The 23,982-nt window shown below is 49.7% G+C and overlaps 1 protein-coding gene across 2 annotated transcripts in view; it reads right to left on the bottom strand.

The window, feature by feature from the left end:
* Positions 1–22,163, bottom strand: part of MXI1 (MAX interactor 1, dimerization protein) — a 100,791-nt gene extending 78,628 nt beyond the window's left edge. The window contains exons 1-2 of one of the 2 annotated variants that reach the window (XM_032608637.1): positions 21,567–22,163; positions 1,819–1,951 (exon numbers count right to left, since the gene is read on the bottom strand). In XM_032608637.1, the coding sequence (XP_032464528.1) occupies positions 1,819–1,951; positions 21,567–21,828 (395 nt within the window). In that variant the 5' untranslated portion in view covers positions 21,829–22,163. Of the gene's footprint in view, positions 1–1,818; positions 1,952–4,962; positions 5,249–21,566 lie in introns of those variants that run through there. The other variant, XM_032608638.1, reaches the window with a different exon arrangement.
* Positions 22,164–23,982: the final 1,819 nt, after the last annotated feature.

Here is a 23,982-nt window from a genome sequence, read left to right as displayed (position 1 = left end):
AGCAAAGTATAAGTCAACAGATGACAAAGACATTAATGACCTGTAACATAACTGATAAAATCTAGAAATACACATCTTATTTATACCTCTATAATCCTTGAGTTGTTAGTAAAAATGTCGCATTTGCAATGATGGGGTGGTGTACTGAATAAGCAATATAGTAACTGATCTCTAACACTGTCAATACATCAGTGTCACAGAACTTCAGGGGAAGGTGGGACCTTGGTGAGTATGTAGTTCATCCCTCAACTTACTATGACGACAGTAAAGGACAGAGAAAAAATGTAATGAGATCATATACTTGATTTCTAGAAAGTAGGAAACAATAAATACTTGCAGCATGGCAGAATCCACGTTTGGTTTCCTACCTGGTATTTCTCCCATGTCTCGAAGTTAAAAAAAAAATTTTTTTTTAATCTACACATGGATTGGAAAACTTATAAATTCCTGAATACAGATTTTAATTGATGATACCTTAACCAGAGAAACTGTGAGGGGCAAGAAAATTTATGTGTGCTTTTTGTTTAATGCTGCATATCATACTACGTATTTTCATCCCAAACCTACCATACTACAACAAACCCTCTAGATCCACACATAAACATAAATACAGCATATTACACTTATGGCTAATTATTGTTATAATTTAAAAATTGTTTAAAATACACAGAATAGTCTTAATGAAGAAAAGAAGCCGTAAAGGAAACACAGCTTTAAAGATAAGTCAAAGAAAGAAGAGTGAATCCTAGTGATGTGCCTCAGTAATCCAGAGTGGGACGATCCAACATTTTGAGCTCTGTTATATACTGGAACCTCAGGTTTTCTGCATCAATGAGTTAGAGCCCCTATTCCTGCTCCCTCCCCAATCCACCTCCCCAAGTGTTACTCAATTTCCTGTCTGGAGCTCTCCAAAGTCTTCAGGCAAACTTAGTTACCCAAAGATTGTTCCTGTGTCCCTCCAAAATGAATGCTTACATTCTCTAGACCAAACTTTGGAAAAAAAGATCTCATTTAATTCCTTTTATCAATGGAAAAGGCAAGCATCTGTTGATTTTGACTTTCTTTTAAGACTGGACTTTTGAAAACTTCATATGAGATGAATCTTTAGAATTCACTGACCCTCTAGAATAAAAACACTGAAGAGACAGCCAGACACTACCAAAAATTTTCCAAAAAATATAAGTCAACTATGTCTGAGTACAGCCAAGTAAGCATTTTCTAAGTTTCTGTTTTGATTGAAGAATAAGCACCTTCTTTTCGTTTTTTTTTTTTTTGCTTTAAAAGTTCCCAATTCAATCTTATCATCCTTAAACAAACAAAAAAAATAGACTGTGCCCACTAACTTCCTACTCTACCTAAATATTTTTACTCCTTTGACAAAACCCTTGATTCTGTTTTATATCCTGCCTGAGCTATTTCTGATTTTTAAAAATTTTTGGATCGTCCAAGTTTAAAGCTGGCCCAAGATTGTATTTAGCATGGGGCTGCATGCATGGACACATGCTGCCAGGTCTCTGAACTTACTATCGCTGTCAGTCACAGACATCTCCACTTAATAATCCCCAGCAAGAACTTCTTTGGTTGTCTTTCCAGATTCTATTTCTTCCCTTCTACACAAAGGTAGGTTATGATTCCGAGACTTTATTATTTTAAAAGGGCCAAATCCCGAGGGATGGTGGGAAAGGCTGTTTCCACTTGGCTGTTCAGTGTTGCTCTAGACTCCGTATTAAAGAACTGAGGTCAGTTGGGCCAGCACTTCTGCCTGAGTATGTGCTCCCTCCCTCCAACTGCCCTTTTTAAACCTCCCCAGCTTGCTACCTGTTGGCAGTGCTGGTGTTGCTGCTCCCGCTGCTGTGTTTCTGTGCCCGGCTCAACCTCCGTGGGGGCTTTGAATGCTGCAGCCGGGGGCTCGGCATGGAGGGGAACGCTGAGGCGTAGCCATGTTCACACTCTAAAGAAACAGCAAGAAAAAAAGATACGATAAGAGGAATACACCCAAATTCATGGATCTACAGATCTCAAGTCCTTGCAGTAACAGGTTGCTGAAAACAAGAGAAGAAAAAGAGATAAATTTTTTCCACTCTTTCTGGTTGGAAGATAAAATTTCCAGTCCTTGCCTCATCATCAATCCTGTGACATATACAGACCCAACTCACCCCAGGAAGGTGTACCAACACCTCCTCTAAACCAAGGAACTTCTCTCTCCTCTCCAAAATCCTCTTCTCCAAGAATTCTTGACTCAAACACCCTCATTTCTGAGACCAATTACCATTCACCTAAATTATTTCACTTGCCTCAAAATCCCTTTTCCTTTAACTATCCCCCTTCTAGAAGGTGTCTCTCTAAGCCCCACGTTTTTGAGTACTTCAAATAATTCAATCACCTAGTCTTAGGAGGACACTTTCTCTCAACACAATTTCCAGGGGCTGTACTCTTCATACCCCAATCTCTTTACATCTCCCTTAGTCTCCATTCCTAAGGGGATTCCATCGCATCGCACTTCAGATTCGAAGAGGTCCCTTGGCTACAAGCGTCTGTCCTCCGCCCTGCTCTTCAGCAGGCATTCCCTTTCTTTGCTCTCAGCCTTGTCTCCTCCACCCCGACCTGCACTGCTCCCAGCCCTTTCCTCCAGTTCTTTGCATCCTCTTTCCTCCCAGGTCCTCAGATCACCTCCACTCTCAACACCCTCCTTTCCTCTCCTCTGGTCCACCTCCACTCAGGGCAGCTCCCAGGTCCAGCCTGACCCCTCTCTCCATCTCCCGCAGGTGACAGTCTCCTCCCCTTCATTAACATACACACACCCACATGTGCCCCCTCACGCAGGCACCAGTGGTACTCCTCCCCTCACATACCTGCTGCCTCATGCACCTCTCCCCTCACATGCCCACCCTCTCTCACACGCACACCCACACACACGCACTCCCTCCTCACACACTCACCCCTCCTCACACACTCACCCCTCCCCACACACGCACCCCCCTCACACACGCAACCCCCTCCTCACACACGCACCCCTCCTCACACACTCACCCCTCCCCACACACGCAGCCCCTCCTCACACACGCACCCCCTCACACACGCAGCCCCCTCCTCACACACGCACCCCCTCACACACGCAACCCTCACACACGCAACCCCCTCCTCACACATGCACCCCCTCACACACGCAACCCCTCCTCACACGCACCCCCTCCTCACACACGCAACCCCCTCCTCACGCACGCACCTCACACACGCAGCCCCTCCTCACACACGCAGCCCCTCACACACGCAGCCCCCTCCTCACACACGCAACCCCCTCACACACGCAGCCCCTCCTCACACATGCACCCCCTCACACACGCACCCCCTCACACACGCACCCCCTCACACACGCAACCCCCTCCTCACACACGCACCCCCTCACACACGCAACCCCCTCCTCACACACGCACCCCCTCACACACGCAGCCCCTCCTCACACACGCACCCCCTCACACACGCACCCCCTCACACACGCAACCCCCTCCTCACACACGCACCCCCTCACACACGCAACCCCCTCACACACGCAACCCCCTCCTCACACACGCACCCCCTCACACACGCAGCCCCTCCTCACACACGCACCCCCTCACACACGCACCCCCTCACACACGCACCCCCTCACACACGCAACCCCCTCCTCACACACGCACCCCCTCACACACGCAACCCCCTCCTCACGCACGCACCCCCTCACACACGCACCCCCTCACACACGCACCCCCTCACACACGCACCCCCTCACACACGCAACCCCCTCCTCACGCACGCACCCCCTCACACACGCAACCCCCTCCTCACACACGCATCCCCTCACACACGCAGCCCCCTCCTCACACACGCAACCCCCTCACACACGCAGCCCCTCCTCACACACGCACCCCCTCACACACGCACCCCCTCACACACGCAACCCCCTCACACATGCAACCCCCTCCTCACAAACGCACCCCCTCACACACGCAACCCCCTCCTCACACACGCACCCCCTCACACACGCAGCCCCTCCTCACACACGCACCCCCTCACACACGCACCCCCTCACACACGCAACCCCCTCCTCACACACGCACCCCCTCACACACGCAAGCCCCTCACACACGCAACCCCCTCCTCACACACGCACCCCCTCACACACGCAGCCCCTCCTCACACACGCACCCCCTCACACACGCACCCCCTCACACACGCACCCCCTCACACACGCAACCCCCTCCTCACACACGCACCCCCTCACACACGCAACCCCCTCCTCACACACGCACCCCCTCACACACGCAACCCCCTCCTCACACACGCACCCCCTCACACACGCAACCCCCTCCTCACACACGCATCCCCTCACACACGCAACCCCCTCCTCACACACGCACCCCCTCACACACGCAACCCCCTCCTCACACACGCACCCCCCTCACACACGCAACCCCCTCCTCACACACGCACCCCCTCACACGCAGCCCCCTCCTCACACACGCACCCCCTCACACACGCAGTCCCCTCACACGCAACCCCCTCCTCACACACGCACCCCCTCACACACGCAACCCCCTCACACACGCAGCCCCCTCCTCACACACGCAACCCCCTCACACACGCAGCCCCTCCTCACACATGCACCCCCTCACACACGCAACCCCTCCTCACACGCAACCCCTCCTCACACGCACCCCCTCCTCACACACGCACCCCCCTCACACACGCAACCCCTCCTTACACTCGCACCCCTCCTCACACACGCACCCCCCTCACACACGGACCCCCCTCCTCACACACGCACCCCCTCACACACGCACCCACCGCCTCACACACGCACCCCCTCTTCACACACTCAACCTCCTCACACACGCACCCCTCACCCGCCGCACCGCACTCCGTGAGCGGAGCTGGAGTGCGCGGGCTCAGGCGGTGGAGGAGGCGGCGGCGTCCAGCCGTTACCTCGGTCGCGGCGCTCCAAAAACTCGGCCGCCTCCAGCAGGCGCTGCACGTTGATCATCCGCACCTGCTCCATGGGCACCGCGGGCGGCGACAGGGGCCTCTCCGCACTCCCTTCCCCGGCCGACAGGAGGCGCCTCAGGCGGCTACAATCCGGCACCACCCCGGGACATGTGCGGCGGCGGGCGGGCCAGCCCCGCCGCGGCTCCGCGCGTTCCCAGCCGCCCCGCCGCCCCCGCGGCTCAGCAGACAGCCGGCGCGGAGTTTGTTTACCTCTCCGCGCGAGCACGGGGGAGGGGCGGGAGCAGCGTCGCGGCCCGCCCCCTCCCGCCCCTTCCTCTGCCTCCTGGGAAATGTAGTCCCGCCCCGCCCACTGCACGCCGGGAGTCGTAGTACGCACGCCGCTTCAGTGCGCCTGCGCCTTGCCAAATTCCGCAGTGGCCGCCGGGAGATGTAGTCCCGCTCGACTTGTACCTCCTAGATGCAAAGACTAAGAAGCTCTCTGGGCTTTTCTTCGCGGAGGGAAGGATTTGAGCGAACTGTGAGTCTGCTGTCTGGGAGCCCTTTTCTCAATGACTCCCGGTGGGCGCCTAGGAGCTGAAGCATGCTTGAGCCGCAGTGCCACGCTCCAGTTTTCTATCTACTACTACTGTCTCCTGTAACTTGTGTGCCTTGGTTGCCCCATGTGCAGAATAAATACTTGAAAAGCCAAAAATCCCTGTTCAGGAGCAAGGGGTGATCCTATCAGAGCCAGAGAGGGCTCCCATAAGGCCCTTCTTCCACCTCAGTTTTCACAGAGAGGTAGTGTTTTGGTTTTTTTTTTTTATCTTATTTTTTAAAACTCCTTTCCCCTCCCTCAGGAGGGGAAAAGGCTAGAGAACCTCGAGACTTTAGAAGCTAGAAAACCTCTTTGGTGCTGCAAGTGAGGGATATAATTCAGTGGTTTGGTGCTGGAGTCACATGAGGCTCCGTTCAAATTCTGACTCTGCTACTTAACACAAGTTGTGTGGACTCGTAAGGCCTCATTTTCCTCACATCTATATCAGATATAATTACTCCATTTATCCATGCATTGAGGGCCTGCCATGTGTCAGGCACTGTACTAGACATAATGTGTACAGTAATGAGATAAACAGAGATGGACCTTGCTCTCAAGGAGTGTGTAGTCAGTAGGGCTAATTGTGAAGATTAAATAATACCAGCACTTAGTACATGTCACTCAATAAATGGAAGCTATGATGATCATTTCCTCTCACACTCTCCTCCACAGAGCAGGAACTGAAAGCAGAGGCTAAAGAGAGCAGGACCACATTAAAAAACTGCCAATGGCTTCCCTCACCACCACCGTCTTTCCAAGTCCTCAAAGTCTAGATCAGAGTTTCTCAACCATTATTGATATTTTGAGCGAATAATTCCTAACTGGGGGTGGGGTTGGAGACCTGTGCATTGTAGGATATTCAGCAGCATCCCTGGCCTCTACCCACTAGATGCCAGTAGCACACCACCAACTCAGGTGTGACTACCAAAAATGTCTCCAGACATTGCCAAATGTCTCTTGGGGCAGAAAATCACCCCTGAATGAGAAGCTGTGGTCTAGGGCGAAGAAAGGCAAGAGGGTCATAACTGTTGAAAGCTCTAGGAGCAAGCTGGGAATTGCGTAAACATCCATAACTTTTCCCCACCCTGATTATTTTAACCTGCTGGTGGACATCCAGAATAACAGGAAGCTCTTGGTGAGGGGAGAACTTCCTGTGGTCATTCCAGTGGCTACTGCAGAAAATAACCATCTCAGAATGAAAACGTTACTCTCAAAAATGTCATGGGCTTAATGCTGCATTTTAATATGCTCTCCCTCCTTTTTTTTTTTTTCCAAAGTTAACAAGATTTCCAATGAGGTCAAAATCTGCAAAATTCTACCAGCCTTATTAAATATTACACTTGGTACCACATTTAAGAACCAAATAGATGTTCCATCAAATGCAGGGAGACCCAAAATGAGAGATCTTCACAAGCCACAGGAGACTTTTTTTTTTTGTAAAAGCTTTGAAACCGGAACTGTGCTTTTTCAGCTGTTGGCTAGGTCACTTCAGATCTGGGCTTTCCCCATTGGGTGTTGGTAACAACCACCCTCCGCATTCAACAAGGGGCATGTTGGATAGGGGAAGAATGGAATTATTTAAAAGAAAATACCTGTTCACTCAGAACATCTGTAAGTTGAGGGTAGAAATAAAAATAAGGTTGAAAGTTTCTAATAAAGTTGAAAGTTTCTACCACTTCAGATCACAAATTGCCAAGGGCTACCCCAGGAACTTAAAAGAGGTAGCTTTATAACAAATAAAAGTCTACCCAATGGGAGGTAAACCATGTGACACGCAGTCAAGGAAAAAAGTACAAACTGAAAATACACATGTGTTCAAGATGGGTTTAAATCCATACATCCTAAGCCCTAGCAGGCTATTAAGAGAAAGCAGGATGCTTGCAGCACATGCCTGGCCTTTCGCAGTTGACCTCCAGATGAATTTACCAACCCTTCTTTTAAAGCCATGGCCAAGAGGGAGATGAGGAGATGGAAAGTAGTGCGAGAATCACCAAAAGGCCACCTGCATATGTTGAAGAAGAGAAAAGGTGATGGGTGATCGTGGGCAGTGTTAAGAACTGGTTTCTGTACAGAAATATCCAGCCTCTTCTAACAGCAAATGACCTGCTCTGGCTGACTCCCAGAGTTCTTGCATGGACATTGGCCACAAGGGCCTCCTAGAGCACAAAGCCTGGGGCTCTAGCCTTGGGAGAGTGATGCTACCCACAAACCATCCCTCAGCACCAGCCCAGCCTGGGGAAGCCCAGAGGCAGCCATGGCCTTTCTTTTGCAGATGAATCCAATCTGCACTACAAATAGGGAAACTGAGGAAAAGCAAGGCTTCCAAAGTCTACTGACAAAAGAACCTGGAATCTTACCCATAGTTTCTGGTTCTTCTGTCCTCCCCCTAAAGTATCTCACTCAGGGGAGTCTCTTTTGAAGATGGAAAAAGTCCTCCGGAGTCCCCCAGCCCTGTAACAAACAGCCTGGATGGGGACAGTCTGCCTTCTGGAAGAACACGGCAAAGCTCTCCATTCCTAGGGGTCCTCTCCCTGCACCGTTTACTCAATGTAAATTTTCAAATGATTTACTGCAGATCCATGAACAATGCAGGAGGCTGGTCTGTGTTATATCGTTTCTGCAGACAGGAAAGATGAATAGAGGGGAAGGGGCCACGAGGTTAAGGTGCAAGTCCGAAGTCACTGTCTTAGTGACACCTGGTGCTTAAGAGAACTTCCCTGAAACTGCAAAGTGTATACTGTGCAGGGCACTGTTTTCCGCAATTATCTTTAAGGGTGGGAACAGGGGAGGTAAGTCCTGAGCTCCTAAGTAAGAACTGTTAACAGTTATACATCTTTCCATCCCCCACCCCAAAATGACAACCGCAGCCTCCTCCTCGCCTCTCCTCTTGGAGCCCAGAAACGTGAAGAGCAGCAGAAAACCTTTTCTTCTGCCCAGTGAGTCAGCCTTGCCTAACTTCATGCGTAAGCTCTCCTCGAGTCAGCAGCAGCTCAGAGCTGCGGGTCTGTGTGCAGCCGAGATAAATTTGGGTCTAGAAGGGATGACGTAATGCTAAACCCGAGAGGTAGCTGCCGCCTCCCAGAGCTCTAGTCGCCAGGGCTGCCGGCTGCCATCCCAACCACACGGAAAAGCACCACGACCCAGGTACCTGAGCTGGGGATAAAGGGGAAGAAAGGACATGAGGGTGGAGGAAACAGCAGGGGGAGGCAGTGTTAATCTGAGATCGCTGAATCTGGAAGTTTGTTGTTTTTTAACTTTGGTTCTCTGGTGAGATCAGGCCACTGGCAGAGGCTCAAACAGCTGCACTTGACTTCCATCCTGGCCTATCTCTTCCCTCTTAGAAAAGGGCTTCTTACATTTTATTAAATGGCCCTTATAACAGCAGCCTATTTCGGTGATTATAAGGGATGTGTTAATCTCTCGAATGTCCTCTTCCTTCTTTTTTGCATTAACTTGGATCCAAGAAGAAATCTGCATTGCAGGACTCAATTAATATGCACATGTAAGACTCTTGCTTACCCCGGAGCACCCCACTTGGGGGTGCAACTGATAAAGTATGCAGGAGGATCTTGCTAGGGCCATGCCAAGTGAATGTTCCCCCAAATAACATTTCATGGTTTGTTTCATAGAAGTTTGTATCATTAAGCTTATTCCTCAATCCAGCCTCCATTTTTCAGATGAAAATACTGAGGCTCAGAGAGGTATGGTAACTTACCAAGGTCACACAGTTATCTATCAAACTGATGGAGCAAGGGTTAGGACTGTGCTCTCTACCCATCTCCATAATTCTTTTTCTAGTTGATTTGTGGTTTTAAAAATAAATAGGTAAATATGGGGTTTCCCTGGTGGTGCAGTGGTTAAGAATCCACCTGCCAATGCAGGGAACACGGGTTCGATCCCTGGCCCGGGAAGATCCCACATGCCATGGAGCAACTAAGCCCATGTGCCACAACTACTGAGCCCACGTGCCACAACTACTGAAGCCTGCGCGCCTAGAGCCCATGCTCTGCAACAAGAGAAGCCACGACAATGAGAATCCCGCACACTGCAACAAAGAGTATCCCGGCTAGCCGCAACTAGGGAAAGCCTGCGCACAGCAACGAAGACCCAACACAGCCAAAAAACAAAAAACAAAAACAAATAAATATATTTATAAAAAATAAAATAAATAAAAAATAAATAGATAAGTAAAGTGGAATACATTTTCTGGTCTTTTAAATTTATGGAGACCCTCTCCTTTAAATATCTAGATCAAGTTACATTCCAAAGGGATCCAAAGCCTGTTCTGTTTCATCTTCTGTTCAAGGTTCATTCTTCCCTAAGGAAAGGGAAGAATCAACTCCTCTGCTGGTGATGACCCCAAACCATGGGCCCAACCTCGCTACATCAATTTAGTTAAAAGACCAGCACAGGTAAATGATCTTTGTTGTATGGAAGTAGCTTCCTTCATTAGGAATATCTCCTGAATACTTTTTTTCAAATGACATTTCATCATGTGTTGCTGTAGTCATGTATTATTCTCCTTTAATTTGTGGTTATAATCATTTATACTGATAGACTTTGTGATTTTCAGCCATCTCTAGCATATATCCTGGTCAGCCATTGTATGTTGTTCTATAAAACTGCTCATTCCACGGGTTAATATTTTGTTTAGAATGTTTGCCATCTATATTCAAAAGCAAGAATGTACTGTAATTTTTTGTTGCACTTATCAGGTTTTGGATGCAATGACCTATTCTTTCAAAGTTAAATGCAACTTGATTTTAAAGCCTTAAAAAAATATATTACCAGAGGCCTTCCCCTGCTGCTAAGAGGATGCCCCACATTCTTGACACAGCCCTGGGTAACCCTCCCTCCCCTGCCAGAAGCCTGCCTACAGTTGCCCTGCCTCACCACCCCTTGGCATCATCACTCCCTTCCAGGTGGCAGAAACTTGTGGAGGTCACTCTTAGGGCCAGCCAGGCCCTGGACACTAAATCACACACCCAGCCCTGCTGCCTCGTGGCTGAGTTCTCAGCTTCAGGTGTACTATTTAGAATAAAACACCAGGCCTTTGGCTGGCCAAAGATGTCTGTGATCTCACCATCACTTCTATTTCCAGCATTCTGATTCTAGGATTCTGGGATTCTCCAGAGATCCTAGAACAACATGCCTCCACTTGCCTACTAGCTGCTACATAATGAGAGCCAACTATGTGCGTGGTGCCACTTGTATAGTCAGTTCATTTAATCCTCTACACACCTCTGAGATTCCTGTTTCCCAGATGAGGCCCCAAAAGGTTAAGTGATTTGCCCAAGGCCACATAGGTAGCAAACGGATTCAAACCTAGATTTCCCAACTCTTGGACCCCACAGCATACATCAGGGTATGTTCTGTCAGACAAGGTCAGACAAAATTGGTTAGGGCAGTGGTCTCACCCAGGCGTAATATCCGCCTAGAAGACTTCAGAAATGTGTAGGAGTGTCTTTCTTGAGTGTCACCATGACTGGGGAGTTCTACTGGCATTTAGTGAGGACGAACCAAGGATGTTAAATCCTGCAGTATTCCAGGCGAACCTGCTCAAGAAGAACTGTCTCATCAATAGCTCCCTTGTTGATAAACACTAGGTCAGAAGGTTAAAGGCAGAGAACTCATCATTCATTCAACAAATATTCCTTAATCCTCCATTACATGCTGGGCACTAACCTAGATGCTAAAGAGAACAATGAACAAAACTGCTTGTGGTCTTTGTCCTCCAGGTGCTTGTATTCTAGCCTGATACACAGATGATAAGCAAGTAAAATCATTGTAAACCGTGATAAGTAGGATAAGGGATAAATAATAAATGAGTTGGGGGGGTAGCTTTAGGTGGGTAGAGGGATTAGGGCAATCACAAGCGCTGTCTAGGCCAGCTTCTCAAACTTTAATGAGCGCACAGATCACCTGGGAATCGTGCTAAAATGGAGATTTGGATTCAGCAGCTCTGGGGTGGGACCTGGGAGTCCCATTTCTGACAAGGTCCCGGGAGACACCAGGGCTACCCATCTTCAGACCACACTCAGGTTAAACAGTAAGGGTGACAGCCATGCAGGGAATATGGATTTTATTCTAAGTGAGATAGGAAGGAAACTATTGAAGGGCTTTAACCAAATAAATGACATGAACCCAGTTATATTTAAGATCACTCTTGTTTCCTAGATCTCCATGGAGGAGAGGAAGAGGTTGGACCTATGCCGTTTGACCAGAACCAGCTGGCCCACGCTGGCAAGGTGGCAGCCAGGGCCTAAAGCTCACCTGTGCGGCTCACACTTGCCAAGCACGGGCCAGACCAGTTGCCCTACAAGCTCAAGTGCCTTCTGGAAACCTAGTAGAGCCTGACAGGGTGTGGATTCACACCCTTGACATTGTAGCATCCAGAGTATCAGGAGCCCTACTGGTTGGGTGAGTTCCCCAGGGGGTGCTGGGCAAGGTGGCGCTGCAAGGGCAAGTGGCAACACCCTAGACCATTGCCTTCCAGAAGAAAGGGCCCTATCTGGCTTCAGTGTCAATGCCTAAAGAGTCCCAGAAGGTTTTGGCTGCCCTCTCTCTGCCCTAGGATGGATGGGAAGTAAAGGAAGTCGCTCCAGGGAGGCATTCCCAAGGGGACCGTCAGCCTGAACCTCAAACATTCCAGATTCCATTTCTTGCCTCTTGCTCTCTGACACTTCTCTCAGAGTCCTGAAGTCTCCTAGGAAGAAAGAAAAACCTGGTTTTGAGTCTCAGCGCCACTCTTTGTTAGCAGGTGGCCTTGGGAAAGTTAGTTAGCCTTGCTAAGGCTAAGGCTTTCCTCATCTATAAAATGAGGATAATGACAGCACCCTCCTGTTGGATGATTGTTAGGATTTAATATAAAGCACTTAGCATTGTGCTGGCACATAGTAACTGCTCAGTAAAAGGGCACCATTATCACTATTCCTTTGGAAAACAGAGACAACATTGTATCTGTCAGCAGCCTCCTTGGGGACAGGCTATCAGACTCGCAGGAGACAGGCAAGTATTATTTACTGTTCTCTATTTGTCTGTCACTTGCACTGGAATATAGAACTGGAACTGGAGACCATACATACTGCACTTTGGAAGCAACAAGCACAGTGCTTGGCTCCTCACAGGTGTTAGAAATTTTACAGCTGGTGGAAAAAAGGAAAGAAAGTTGCATGCAAGGTACTCAGTCTTGGGAGTCAAGAAATATGGTAGAGATGGTCAGGTGTGGTGGAGGTAAGAGGGAGATAACACAGGGACATCATTAGAAAGTTCTGGGCCCCTGTAGAAATAAAAACAGAGGCCACATGCACTTACACTTGCCACCCATGGCCAAAAACAGAGCAGCCCTGGGCACGCCCTCCATTTTAATACAACAGTATTAAAATAGTCCCGAATCATCTTTATTCAAGTATCCTTGCTAATGGCAATAAAGACACGGAGTAAAATATCTCAAATAGCAGGTAATCCAAATCCCCTTTTATTAGCTTTAAACTTCCCAATCTTTCTCTCCCTCAGGACACTGTGTTTATCCTTCTAATTTTGCTGTGTTTAAATTTCCTTGGCAGACACTGGAGTTGGATATTAGAGGTATGAGGCCAAGGGCATGTTGTATGGGAGAGCAGGCTTGGTAGGAGCACTGCTATGGACAATCCTCCAAGTGCAGAGTGCCCCCGTCTGTAAAGAACTAGGAGTGGAATGTGCTTATTTACAAGGTTGCTTACACGGTACTTGATGTCCTAAGCTCAGGCAGCTTTAAAAAAAAAAAAGAGTCAGATCTGTAAATATTACAAGGATAAACACAAAGGGTTTTAAACACCAGGCTTGGGGGTGGCAGGGTACATGCAGGGAGGGGAGGGACTATTCCTTTTTTTGGAAGCCCGGCATAAATTTTTGTTCTATCTGTAATGATGGCTGGAACCAAAGACCCAAAGCCCAAGTCAGATGCAGTCCCACATTGCTGGGGTTTACTTTAAGACAACTGAATTTCTAAAATCCAGCACTGCAATAGAGTATAACTCCATGATGACAGGAAACTGTACTTCCAGGTCCTAGCACAGAGCCTGACATAAGGCAGTGTGTACCCATTAAATACCAGTTTGATGGATGGATGAATGGACAAACTCACAGAACACATTTAAGGAGAATTCCTGGCATGCAATATAATTCCACATTTTATAAAATTATTTGCCACAGAAGCCTTTTAAAGAAAGGTTCTCTAACCTGAATTTTTAAAAAAAGAGATCCTATTAACATATATTTCCTGGAGATGTATTGCTCAAAACAAGGGTCACCTGAACTTTCAAAATATTTCACAAGCAAGGGGCCCTGTACAGCATTCTGCCAAGATGAGGAAGCAAAGAAGGAACCTCCAGCCGGGGAGGATGGTGGCAAATGCCCATTCGTTTTGTCCAGAGAGGAGAGATCAAGTCAGCTGCTGACAGCTTTGACACCTCCAGCCAGGCCACTCAGGGACAACAGTATCGAGAAAATTACTTCCCTTTAGTTTAGCAGAAGAGCCAGAGAGCAGGTGTCTCTCCCTGCGGAATTGAAGCTTCTCTCCAGTGTGAGCCAGAGCTCCACCCTCCACCCCCAGAAGGAGGCCCCTCCAGGAAGACTTGAATTCCTCCTCCTCAGTTAAGGCTGGGTAGCCATCCTGTCACTGTCATCGCCTTCGGGCTCCACCCACTCCCCCCCCACGACTAAATTTAAAAGAAAATATTTCTTCTAAATGGTGAATTCAAATTAGCTCAATTTTGAGAGACTATTGAGAATGTTGCAATGACCTTTGCAATAACCGGACACACCCTGGGATCAGTAAACCAGGGTTGAGAATTGCTGATTTTATGAGCACCTGACTTGTAAAACAAAAGTCCAGTTTGGGGCTCTGCCTGGGACCCATTCTCACGTCAGGCGAGAGGCAACACAGCCCAGAAGGACCTGGTTCTGCCTCTCCTGTGTCATCTTGGGTAAGCCACTGTCCCTCTCTGGGCCTCAGCCTCCCCGTCTGTATAGTGAGGATGATGGCTGTTCTGTGACCTCTGGGGCTCCTACTGGCCCTGATGCTCCGTCTTACCACCTGCCTCCTTTAAAACAAAACCCAAAAGGGAGTGGAAGGCAGAATGGGAAAGGGAAGAGAACTGGTTCAGAAGGCCAGGTTACCATAAACCCTCCCCCGTTTCTTCCTGCTGAAAATGCCTTTATTCATTCTGCAGGAAGATTCCCATTTTTTGCTGCGTTATTGCTTTTTATACTTCGTTTTCTTTCTCTCTCTTTTTTAAACTCAAAAGCCACAAAACCACAAGTCACCTCCCCCAAACGGGTCATTTGGAAGCCAGTGCTATCAGGGGTTAGGTGCGTCAGGCCTGGCATACTGGTGGTATCTAAGTGAAGACCAGGCCAGGGCAACCATGGGCTTCTCCTCCAGAAACCCAGTTTAAATCAATATTTATCCAACTGTATTTATAGAAAGTGGTGGTGGTAGGGAAGAGGGGGTGGGGTAGGGAGGCAGGGGGATCTAAAACAGAACAAGCCACAATGACTGATGCAAATCTTTGTGGCCAATTCATTTCTGCAGGGCCAGGCTTTTTTTTAAAAGGCAAAAGACCCAGCTTTTGGTGAACCTGCTGTTGGCCCTAGTACCATAGCAACAGCCCCAAGTCCTCTAATATGTCCAGAGGACAGACTTGGGAAAGGCAGTAGGAGGCGGGTAGTGTTTCCTAGGAGCCTATACTTGAGTTAGGGCCAGCAAAGTTGAACAACTCCGAAAAACAAAAACAAAATCTCTCTGGTTGGCTCTCCTGTCTCCAGCTTCACTTCTAAACCTTTTCTAAGCAGAGTGTGTGCAGAAAGACCCTGGACAATCAACAGGGTGTTACAAACACCCACTCTGCTTCAGATTATTGGGTGACCTTGAGCAAGTCATTTCACCTCTCTGGACTTCATTCCTTGGCTGGAAAATGCATACACCTATATATGGTTAAAACTGTAGGCTCAGTCAAATCAGAGGCCTAGGTTCAAAACTCAGCTCTGCCATTATTAACCCTGTGACCTTTGGGCAAGTTACTCAGCTCCCTGTTCCTCGGTTACCCCCTCTGTAAAATGGGGGTAATAGAAGTGCATATGCCGTGGGGCTGTTGTGAAGATTGCAGGAGATAATGCATGTTTAGCCCCATTCTTTACCAAGTATAGTCAGTACTCCATAAATAGTTACCAGTGTTGACATTATACAATGCAATTAGTTGCTGCTGCCGCCGCATGCCGGCACCCTCTTCATTTCTTTCAGTTCTACCCCCAGACTTCTGCCAGCCATCCTCAGATGAAAACGCCCATTTCTAGGTGCATCAGTGGGACAGTGTTTTGGTCAGAGAGGGCAGGTAGGTGAGCAGCTGTTGTTTTGCCTTGGATCTGATAGAGCTTCCCCCCCGCCCCCACCTCCCAAACCAGGAATGGCTCAATTCAGCTTCTCTAACTTCCCAAGGTCTGGATGCTTTTCCTGGGTTCCCTCCACAGGTTACCCAGTCCCTGGGAGCTCTGGGACTCTGAAAGCCACAACAGTATCCTCAAAAGTCTATTTCTGGCATTTACCTATGGGCAGAGATAATATTTAAAACTGGAAAAAAAGTTGAATCTGAGGAACATAATTTAGGATGCAGAGGAAACAGAAGCCTGATTTAATAATGCTCTTTACATAACTCCACCAAAAACAAGTACATTACTCCACTCCCGTCATAAATCAACCCATGGAGTTTTCAGAAAAAAAAGCAATTGCACATAGTACATGCTCAATACATATTTGTGGAATGAATGAATGAATGAATCGTAAGATGCCTGCTGTACAGAAATGTGACCTAGGTGAATGTTAGTTGCCACCAAAGCCCTCAATTTTAGCATAAATTGCACTGGTTTCCTGCTCTCTAAACCAATAACTGATCCGTCTATAGGGTCACAGCTGATGTAGTTTCAGCTCTCTAGGCCTGACCTACCATCTCCTTATAAGCCCTGGTCTTTACAGCCCAAGGGCATTCTGCATTGATAATGGGAGACATCCTCCCTCCTTGGAAGAGATCAGTATTTCCAATTCTTCTCCAAGTCTTCAGAAAGTCTGTCATGTGTCCCCTGGCCTTCAAACCTGATCACTGTGCCATAGCCAGTAAATGACAAATCCAACCAATCAAAGGATGTATATTGTCTACTGTATGCCCAGTGTTATGCAACAGTGACATATACTGAAATACTGTAAGTGACCTTTTCCCTTAAGATGCTAATCTTCTCCCTGTGAGGATAAAGCTAATGCACAGCCAGCAAGTAGAGAATTGCTGATTATCAAGGCTCAAAGAAGTGACTATTTATTGAGCACCTACTACATTCCAGGTACTTTAAATGGAGAACCTCAGTTAGTTGTTCAGCAATGGCAGGAGGCCGATGCTATTGTTATCCTTGTTTTACAAAAAAGAAATGAAACCTCAGAAAGGTTAGGTAACTTGTGCCCAAGGTCACACAGCCAGTAAGCAGTGAAGGGGGGATTTGGGCCCTGCTCTGGGTGACTGTAAAGCTTTCATTCTCTCAACTACCCTGCCTTAAGAAATATCCAGGGGAGGTTTCCTGGAGGAGGTGGGAACTGACCTAGGACATGAAGAGTAGGTAAGACACAGATAACCCCAGGGGAGTAAGAGAATGAGGGCATTTTAGACAGAGGGAAGAGTCTAAGTCAAGCATAGACGCATGACTGTAAAGCCTGCTTGCTGGTGGACCTGCTGGATGGGAGCAGAGGAGATTAAGTCAGGAAGGCAGGGTAGGGCCAAATGACACCACACAGCAGCAGCTTCCTCTGTCTGGAGGAAGAGGCTGCTCTTTGGCCTGTCCATGCCCTTAGGAAAGCACCTCACCCTCAAACCCAGGTAATGCACTCCAGAGACCCACCCATGGCTTCTACTCCCATTTAATCATTCTTTTCTATCTTAAGCATTGCCCCAAAGCCACCTTCCCTACAGACTGGGAAGCCCTTTTCTGTCCTGTAGACCTTACCGGTTATAGTAACTTCCACTTGTCTGCTGAACAACTATGCACAGAACACCCTTTTGTGAATTTCCTTCTTATTCCCTTTCATTTTTAACCTTTTCCAAAACAGGAAGTACATATTTTCTCTACTAATCAGTCAGTCCTAAATTACTATCCCTCCACTGGACCCCAAATGGATGTGGGTGATATGTCAGAGGTTATTTATATATAATTTCTGAATTTGTGAAAACAGGGTCACAGTATCCATGATTAATATTTCTGGAGGCCTTTAATTTGAGATTCTCAGGGATTCACATCAGTTGGAACTTTGGGAGAATGTACCAGCATATCCTAAGCAATCCTTGCCTTGCACAGAGCAGTCAATACTGAGTGACTTAATTTGAACACCCCAAGAAAACTCATTATATATACTGAGAATAATTCAGTACTGTGTACACTCAGTGAGCTCTCCTAGTACGGAAACCTCAAAGAAGCCATGAAAAGCAGTTCTGGTGACAACGGAAAATAAGGCAAGCTCCTGCCAAGTAAATACTCTGCAAACGGTAAAAGCGGAACGTGTAAACTCGTGACCAGGGCCTTATCGGTGCATTTCGCGAATGTCTCACAGAACCCGAAATGGAGAATTGAGGCTCAACACCCGGGTGAAGAGCGTCCCTTTAAGAAGGGACTGTACCAGCTGGCCACACTAGAGCTCCCCGTGATTTTCTGGCTTGCCTCCTGGCTCCACCCCCCAGTCTCTGGCCTCAGCAACGCGTGACGTTAGAGGAAGCTGAAGCTGCCGATTGGCTGAGCGACGCTGCTAGGTCAAGTCCAGTCAGAGGAAAGAAGTTTGTCTCCATGTGGAAACCATGTGTCTCTAGCTGGGAGGGGGAAGAGGAGGAGGCGGAGAAACTGAGATCAAGTGATTACAGGAGAACTGGCTGAAATGAAAGCGGGGAGATTGTGCACCTGAGCCGGCCAGTAATGCCCTTTGCAGTAGTGACCTAAGAAAACAAACAAAAAAAAAACCTTGCCCAACTAACAAAACTTGAGCCCCCCCGGCCCAATCATGAAAATAATTAAAAAGCTAGGGTCCTTGCTTCCTTCCAAAAACCAGGGACCTGAGAAACGCTGTAATCCTATCGGAACGCCTAGATTCCCCTCCCTCCCCCAACGACTGAATGATGTAAGCGTTTCGGAAAGCGGGGCTCTGAAGCAAAACAAGTCCTGCGCGCGCGGAGGGACCCTCAGTGCCCGAACCCGACGCACGCACGACCCGCCCCCCGACTCGCATTATTGCTGTGCACACGCGGAGCGCCGTGACGCGCGGGCATTGTGTGCAGCGAGCAGAAAACAACGGCGAGCGCCGCCAGCGCGAAGAAGCACCCCTAATAAAATGAGGCAGATGTAGGGCCCGCTGTTTTCCGTACTAGGAGACAGAGATGGGCGGGAGGCGGGGCGAGAGTGGGGAAAATAAAGTGGCCTCCGTGGGCCGCTCCAATTTTAAGGGGAGATAATAGAGGGCCCTGCGGATGGTCGCCCCATAGTTTGCTGGAGGTCACCCTCGCCTGCGTGAGCTGTTGGGGAGGGGGCAAGGGCCTCGAGCGGAGTTCCCGCTCTCGGGGAAATCTGGGGGCCGCTGGCATCACGTCATGCTGAGCCAAACAGCGGCTGCGAAAAGAGGCAAGAGAGCTAAAAATACTCCCGCGGGGAGCCGGCCGAAGGAGGGGGGCAGCGGGGCCGAGGGGCTGATTACGCACACGAAGTTGACTTCGATTGGGGCGCCCAGGTTCCCGAGCCCCTCTCGGGGTCTTGCGGCGCGGACACCTCGGGAGAGGGACCAGGAGGAAGCCCCTTGGCTTCCACGGTCTCGGGAGCCTGGCTCCGCTGCCGCTGGCCCGCCCGGTGCGGGGCAGCCCGGCCCAGCGCGCCCGGCCCTCTGCTTACGTGACTGGTGGCCACGCCAGAGCCCCGGCACCGGTAAACAAGGAGGTGGCGGCGGCCGAGGCTGCTGGGGGAGCGAGGGTGGGGGCGGCGAGGTGGGGAGCAGAGGTCTCCGATTGTCTGCGCGTGCGAGGGGCGGGGGGCGAGGGATGCGGTGGAAGCTCCAGCAGCCTGTTTAGTACACCCTTCTGTAGAGGGGGGCGGAGGGGGCCAACCAGGTTTGCCACACACTGCCAAGGTGCCCTCTTTGGGTGCACCCCCGGCCAGAGCCGGCGCCACGGGACAGACTCAGGGGAACAGGGCACCCGGGCGGGGGATAGCGTAAGAAATCACGCCCCTCCCCCTTCCAACAAAAGCGAACTCACCAAACAAAACCACGTCTTCCCCCACCTCCCCACCAGCTCTGGCTTTTCAGAAACTACCCTATTGACGAATGCACACTGCCCCCCACAAAACCCCGTGAATAATCGCAAACATTCAGGTACACGGCCGACGATGCGCCTTTCTCGCAACCCAGGCACTCCGAGAAAACAGGAGAGAAGAAAAGAACGCACCACCGACCACGCTACACAAATCCTTGTTTTTGCCTTAAGCTACTGCACGATTTCGCTGCCATCACACGGTTACTTTAACCCCGAAGGCCTGGGGTGTCGGTCAGCTAAGGTGTTTTTGTGTTTGAGGGTTGTTGTTGTGTTTGGGGGAGGAGGGGAGTAGGTTGCAAGATCTGACACGTTGCAATCGGACCCTTTCTTTCTTTCTTCCTTTCTTTCTTCCTTCCTTTCTTTCTTCCTTCCTTCCTTTCTCTCTCTCTCTCCTCCTCTCTCTCTCTCTCATCTCATTGATCTTCCTACTTGTTTGGACAGATTAAACAGCCTGCTTTTCTCTACTCTGTCGGTCTATATTCCTCGGCCCCTTCGCCCTTCTCGCAGCTATTATTTGTGAGGACCGTGCTGGAAACGCCGCACACGCGTGCCCCCGTTAACGGCGCTGAGCGACTGCCTGGGGAGGATGGGGGAACCCAGTTGGCAGAGGCAAAAATGAAACAAACAAATACAAAAAGGAGGCCAGGCCGGGGTGGGGCTCCCAGCACCACCACCACCCCCAAGCATCGCTCTCCACCTGAATCTGGGGTGGGGGGGGAACAGCAGAAATCCACGAGGAAGGCATTTGCCTTCCTCGCCCAGTGCGCTCACTCGGGAGCCGTATCCCGGAAAATAAAAAAAAAAACCGAACATAACAGTCTACACCTTCTTCCATAACTATTGTTTCCTGCGAGATCCCAAAGTTTCCTTCTGACTGCGTCCCCCTCGCCAAGTTTCCCGGGCGCAGGACGGCGGGTCCGGGGCGAGCTGCTGGCGGTGCTTGGCTTTGCCGGCCTGTTTCTTTCGGGGTGGGGGGGGGGGAGGCGGTGAGGAAACCACAGGGCACCAGAGGCGCAGGAGGACTGTATCCGTGGACGCGATGGCCTGAGCCCAGCCTTGCTGCGAGAGGAGAGGAAAAAGCAAAGTAGACAGGAGGGAGAAGAAGAGCCGAGCCAGCCCGAGCCCACGCCGTGGAGGGCTGTTTGGTTGTTGGTGTTATCGTTGTCGTGTGTGTCTGTGTGTTTTCTTTCTGCAACCGCTAAGCTCTGCCTACAGTTTCCAACTTTCGGCTTCTAATCCCCACCCCACCCAGGAACGAGCGACAGAAAAACAACACTTGTCTGCCCGAGAAGGCTCCGGAAAAAAAAAAAAAAAAGGAAGAAAGGCGACCTCGAAGAGATGAGCTCTCGGCTCAGTTGTCAGCAAACAACAACACTCCCCCGCTCCTCGGCCCAGCGGTCCTGCCAGCCTCTGGGAGACGGATAGACGGACGCACCGACAGGCCCCCCCCTTCCCCCCGCTCGTCTTTGTTACATCTTTAGCAGCTTTGTGCGTGCGTGTCCTTTCTCCGGTGTCATCGGCTTTACTGCCGAGGGCTGGATGTGTGTGTGTTGGGGGAGGGGGGTCAAGCAGGCGACAGGGGTCGCCCAAATGGGCGAGGAAGAAAGAGCCGGGCGCCGAGGAGGAGCCAGCGCCCCCAAACTTACTTTTGTTTTCTTTCTCGATCTGCTCCAGGTAGCTGGCGGCCTCGAGCAGAATCTGCACGTTCTGCAGAAAAGTGTTGATGTGCTTCTCCATCGAGTTCTCGCTGGTGTTGAAAATGTCCGAGAAGGGGCACCTGAGCTTGGCCCCCGCGAGCTCCTCTGGCTGGGCCGGGGGCTCGGGCGCGGTCACGGCCGGGGGCGCGGCGGGGGCCAGCCCCGCACCCTCGCAGCGCGCCTCCTTGCGCGGCCGCCCGCGTTTGCCCATGGAGGAACCGGGGTCCGCCGAGCTCGTCCTGTTTTGGGGCGGCGCGGCCCGGCCAAGCTCCGGGCCCCAGGGGAGAACCGGCTGGCTGGAGCGAAGAAGGCGCCGAGGCGAGGAGGCGACCTGACTTCCCGAGCCTCGCTCCGTGCAGTTGTGTGTCTGAGTGTGAGTGTGTGTCCGTCTCGCAGTGGGTCTGTGTGTATGGGAGATTGAATGAACCTACAGGACAGACGGAGGCGCTCTGGCGCCTGGGTCCTAGTGCGAGCCGGTCGCCATCAGACCGGTCAAAATAAAAGGTGGAGACAAGCGAGGCAGGGACCGCCCCCTGCCCGTCCCCGCACACTCCCCGACTCTATCCAAATCTTACCACATTGTAGAGCGTAGGATTTAAACACGAATGGAAAAAAATACTCGAAGGCTGTGAGCGCATCGGCATAAAAACAAACTACTTAGCTATCTTTTTCTTCACATAAGAGTAATACCGATGCCTGGCACATAGTAGGTTTCCAACAAATGGGGGCTGCTATGACTTAAAAAATAAAAGCCCAATCCAAGATATTGTCACATGTGACCTCAAGTTCTCTTCCCCCAATGCACGCACACTCACTCACTCACTCACTCACAGACGCACGGGCATCTACCTTCACGGGGCCAAATGAAATCCCCAGGCCACCAAATCCCAGTTACAGATTTACTCACTCTTTCTTTCTCCCTTCGAATGCAAAGTTATTTTCCAGGAAGAGGGAGGAGGTGTAAGCCTCTCTCCCCACACTCCTCTTCCCAGCCATAGTCCAGCTGTGCAAAGCTCACGGTAGGGTGCCTCCACACTTGGCTCTGGCTCTCTTTTATTTGACAGAAAGGCAGAAGTGGCAGCCCAGGAACCTCCCACCCCTACCGCAGCTGAATTCCACCTTTTGGTTCTGAAGACCCCTGTCCCAGTTGACATTGTTTCACTGCTACTGCAGACCCAGTGAGAGTCTGCAGGAACCATGGATGCTCTCCAGGCCCGGGAAGGATGGTGGGAGTCAGGGCCCTTTGGGAGTGCCATAGAGAAGGATTCAAGTCCCAGCTCTGCTGCATACAGACTGCGTGTGTGCCTGGGTGAGTCCTATAACTGCCCTTGGCCTAAGTTTCCCCATCCACGAAACCTCTGATAAGATTCGTGTGCTGATTAAATTATATCTGCACTTAGTACACTGCCCGGCCCATAGTAAGAGCTTTTGCTTCCAGTATAGACCCAGACAAGAGCCTGAGTCCCCTACCTGCAGCTAAGGGGGGAAATAAGTTGCAAGAAACAAGACTCTTCTGCACTTTGTTGGAAAACATATCTGCAATAAGCCCACCTAAGTATTGTCAACTTGCAAGGTCACCTGGAGTTTTCCTCCAGGAAAACCGTTTACTTAGAAGACACAGTGAATGCTGCCCCCTGGAGTTGTGCAACCCAGCCACCCTGCTTAGAGTCAGCTTCACACACATTTGTCAGGAAGACTTTTCCTGGAAATGGAAACTTTTTGAAAAAATGAAAGTACATTTCTTTGTAAAAAACACTCACTATGTAAAACAGAATACACACACCCTCACCAAAGTCCTGTGTATTTGTAGTCTATAATAACCTGCTGCTGATATGACAGGAACAATCAGTATTTGGCATTTTAAAGCCAATATATTCACAGTTTGTATCATAATATAATCATACTACACATACTCTGCTCATTTTCCATCTTGATTGATCTCTGCATCCTTTGGCTAGGGTAGAAGAGAAGCTCCTAAAAGCTGTGAGATAAATTACTTGCATCATCAGAACAGTTACTTACTATTTGTTCTATTGGAATCACAATCTGAGTTACTCATGCTTAAAAGTCTATAAACGTCTAAGGACTTTAGGAAGTACAGTTTCAAACAAGTTTTAACCAATGCCATTTTGCAAAAACTGATCTCCCTTGCCCTAGATGAAAGATGATAGTGAGACGATGAACCACCTAAGCCCGGAGAAAACCTTGGTCTCTTTAATTCCCCGGTGGAGGCATGGGCCAAATGTGCTCATATGCAGTACTGTGACCTGCATGTATGTATATACACATGCACCAAGACAGGCACACCCCACACGTGAGTGCCAGGGTGGGGGTACGGTGTTTTGTCATTATTAATTTATCCCTG

The sequence above is a fragment of the Phocoena sinus genome, chromosome 16 (assembly GCF_008692025.1).
Source record: "Phocoena sinus isolate mPhoSin1 chromosome 16, mPhoSin1.pri, whole genome shotgun sequence".
Taxonomy (NCBI): Eukaryota; Metazoa; Chordata; class Mammalia; order Artiodactyla; family Phocoenidae; genus Phocoena; species Phocoena sinus.
Note: the sequence above shows the minus strand (reverse complement) of the source record. Positions and strands in the feature narration are given on the sequence as shown.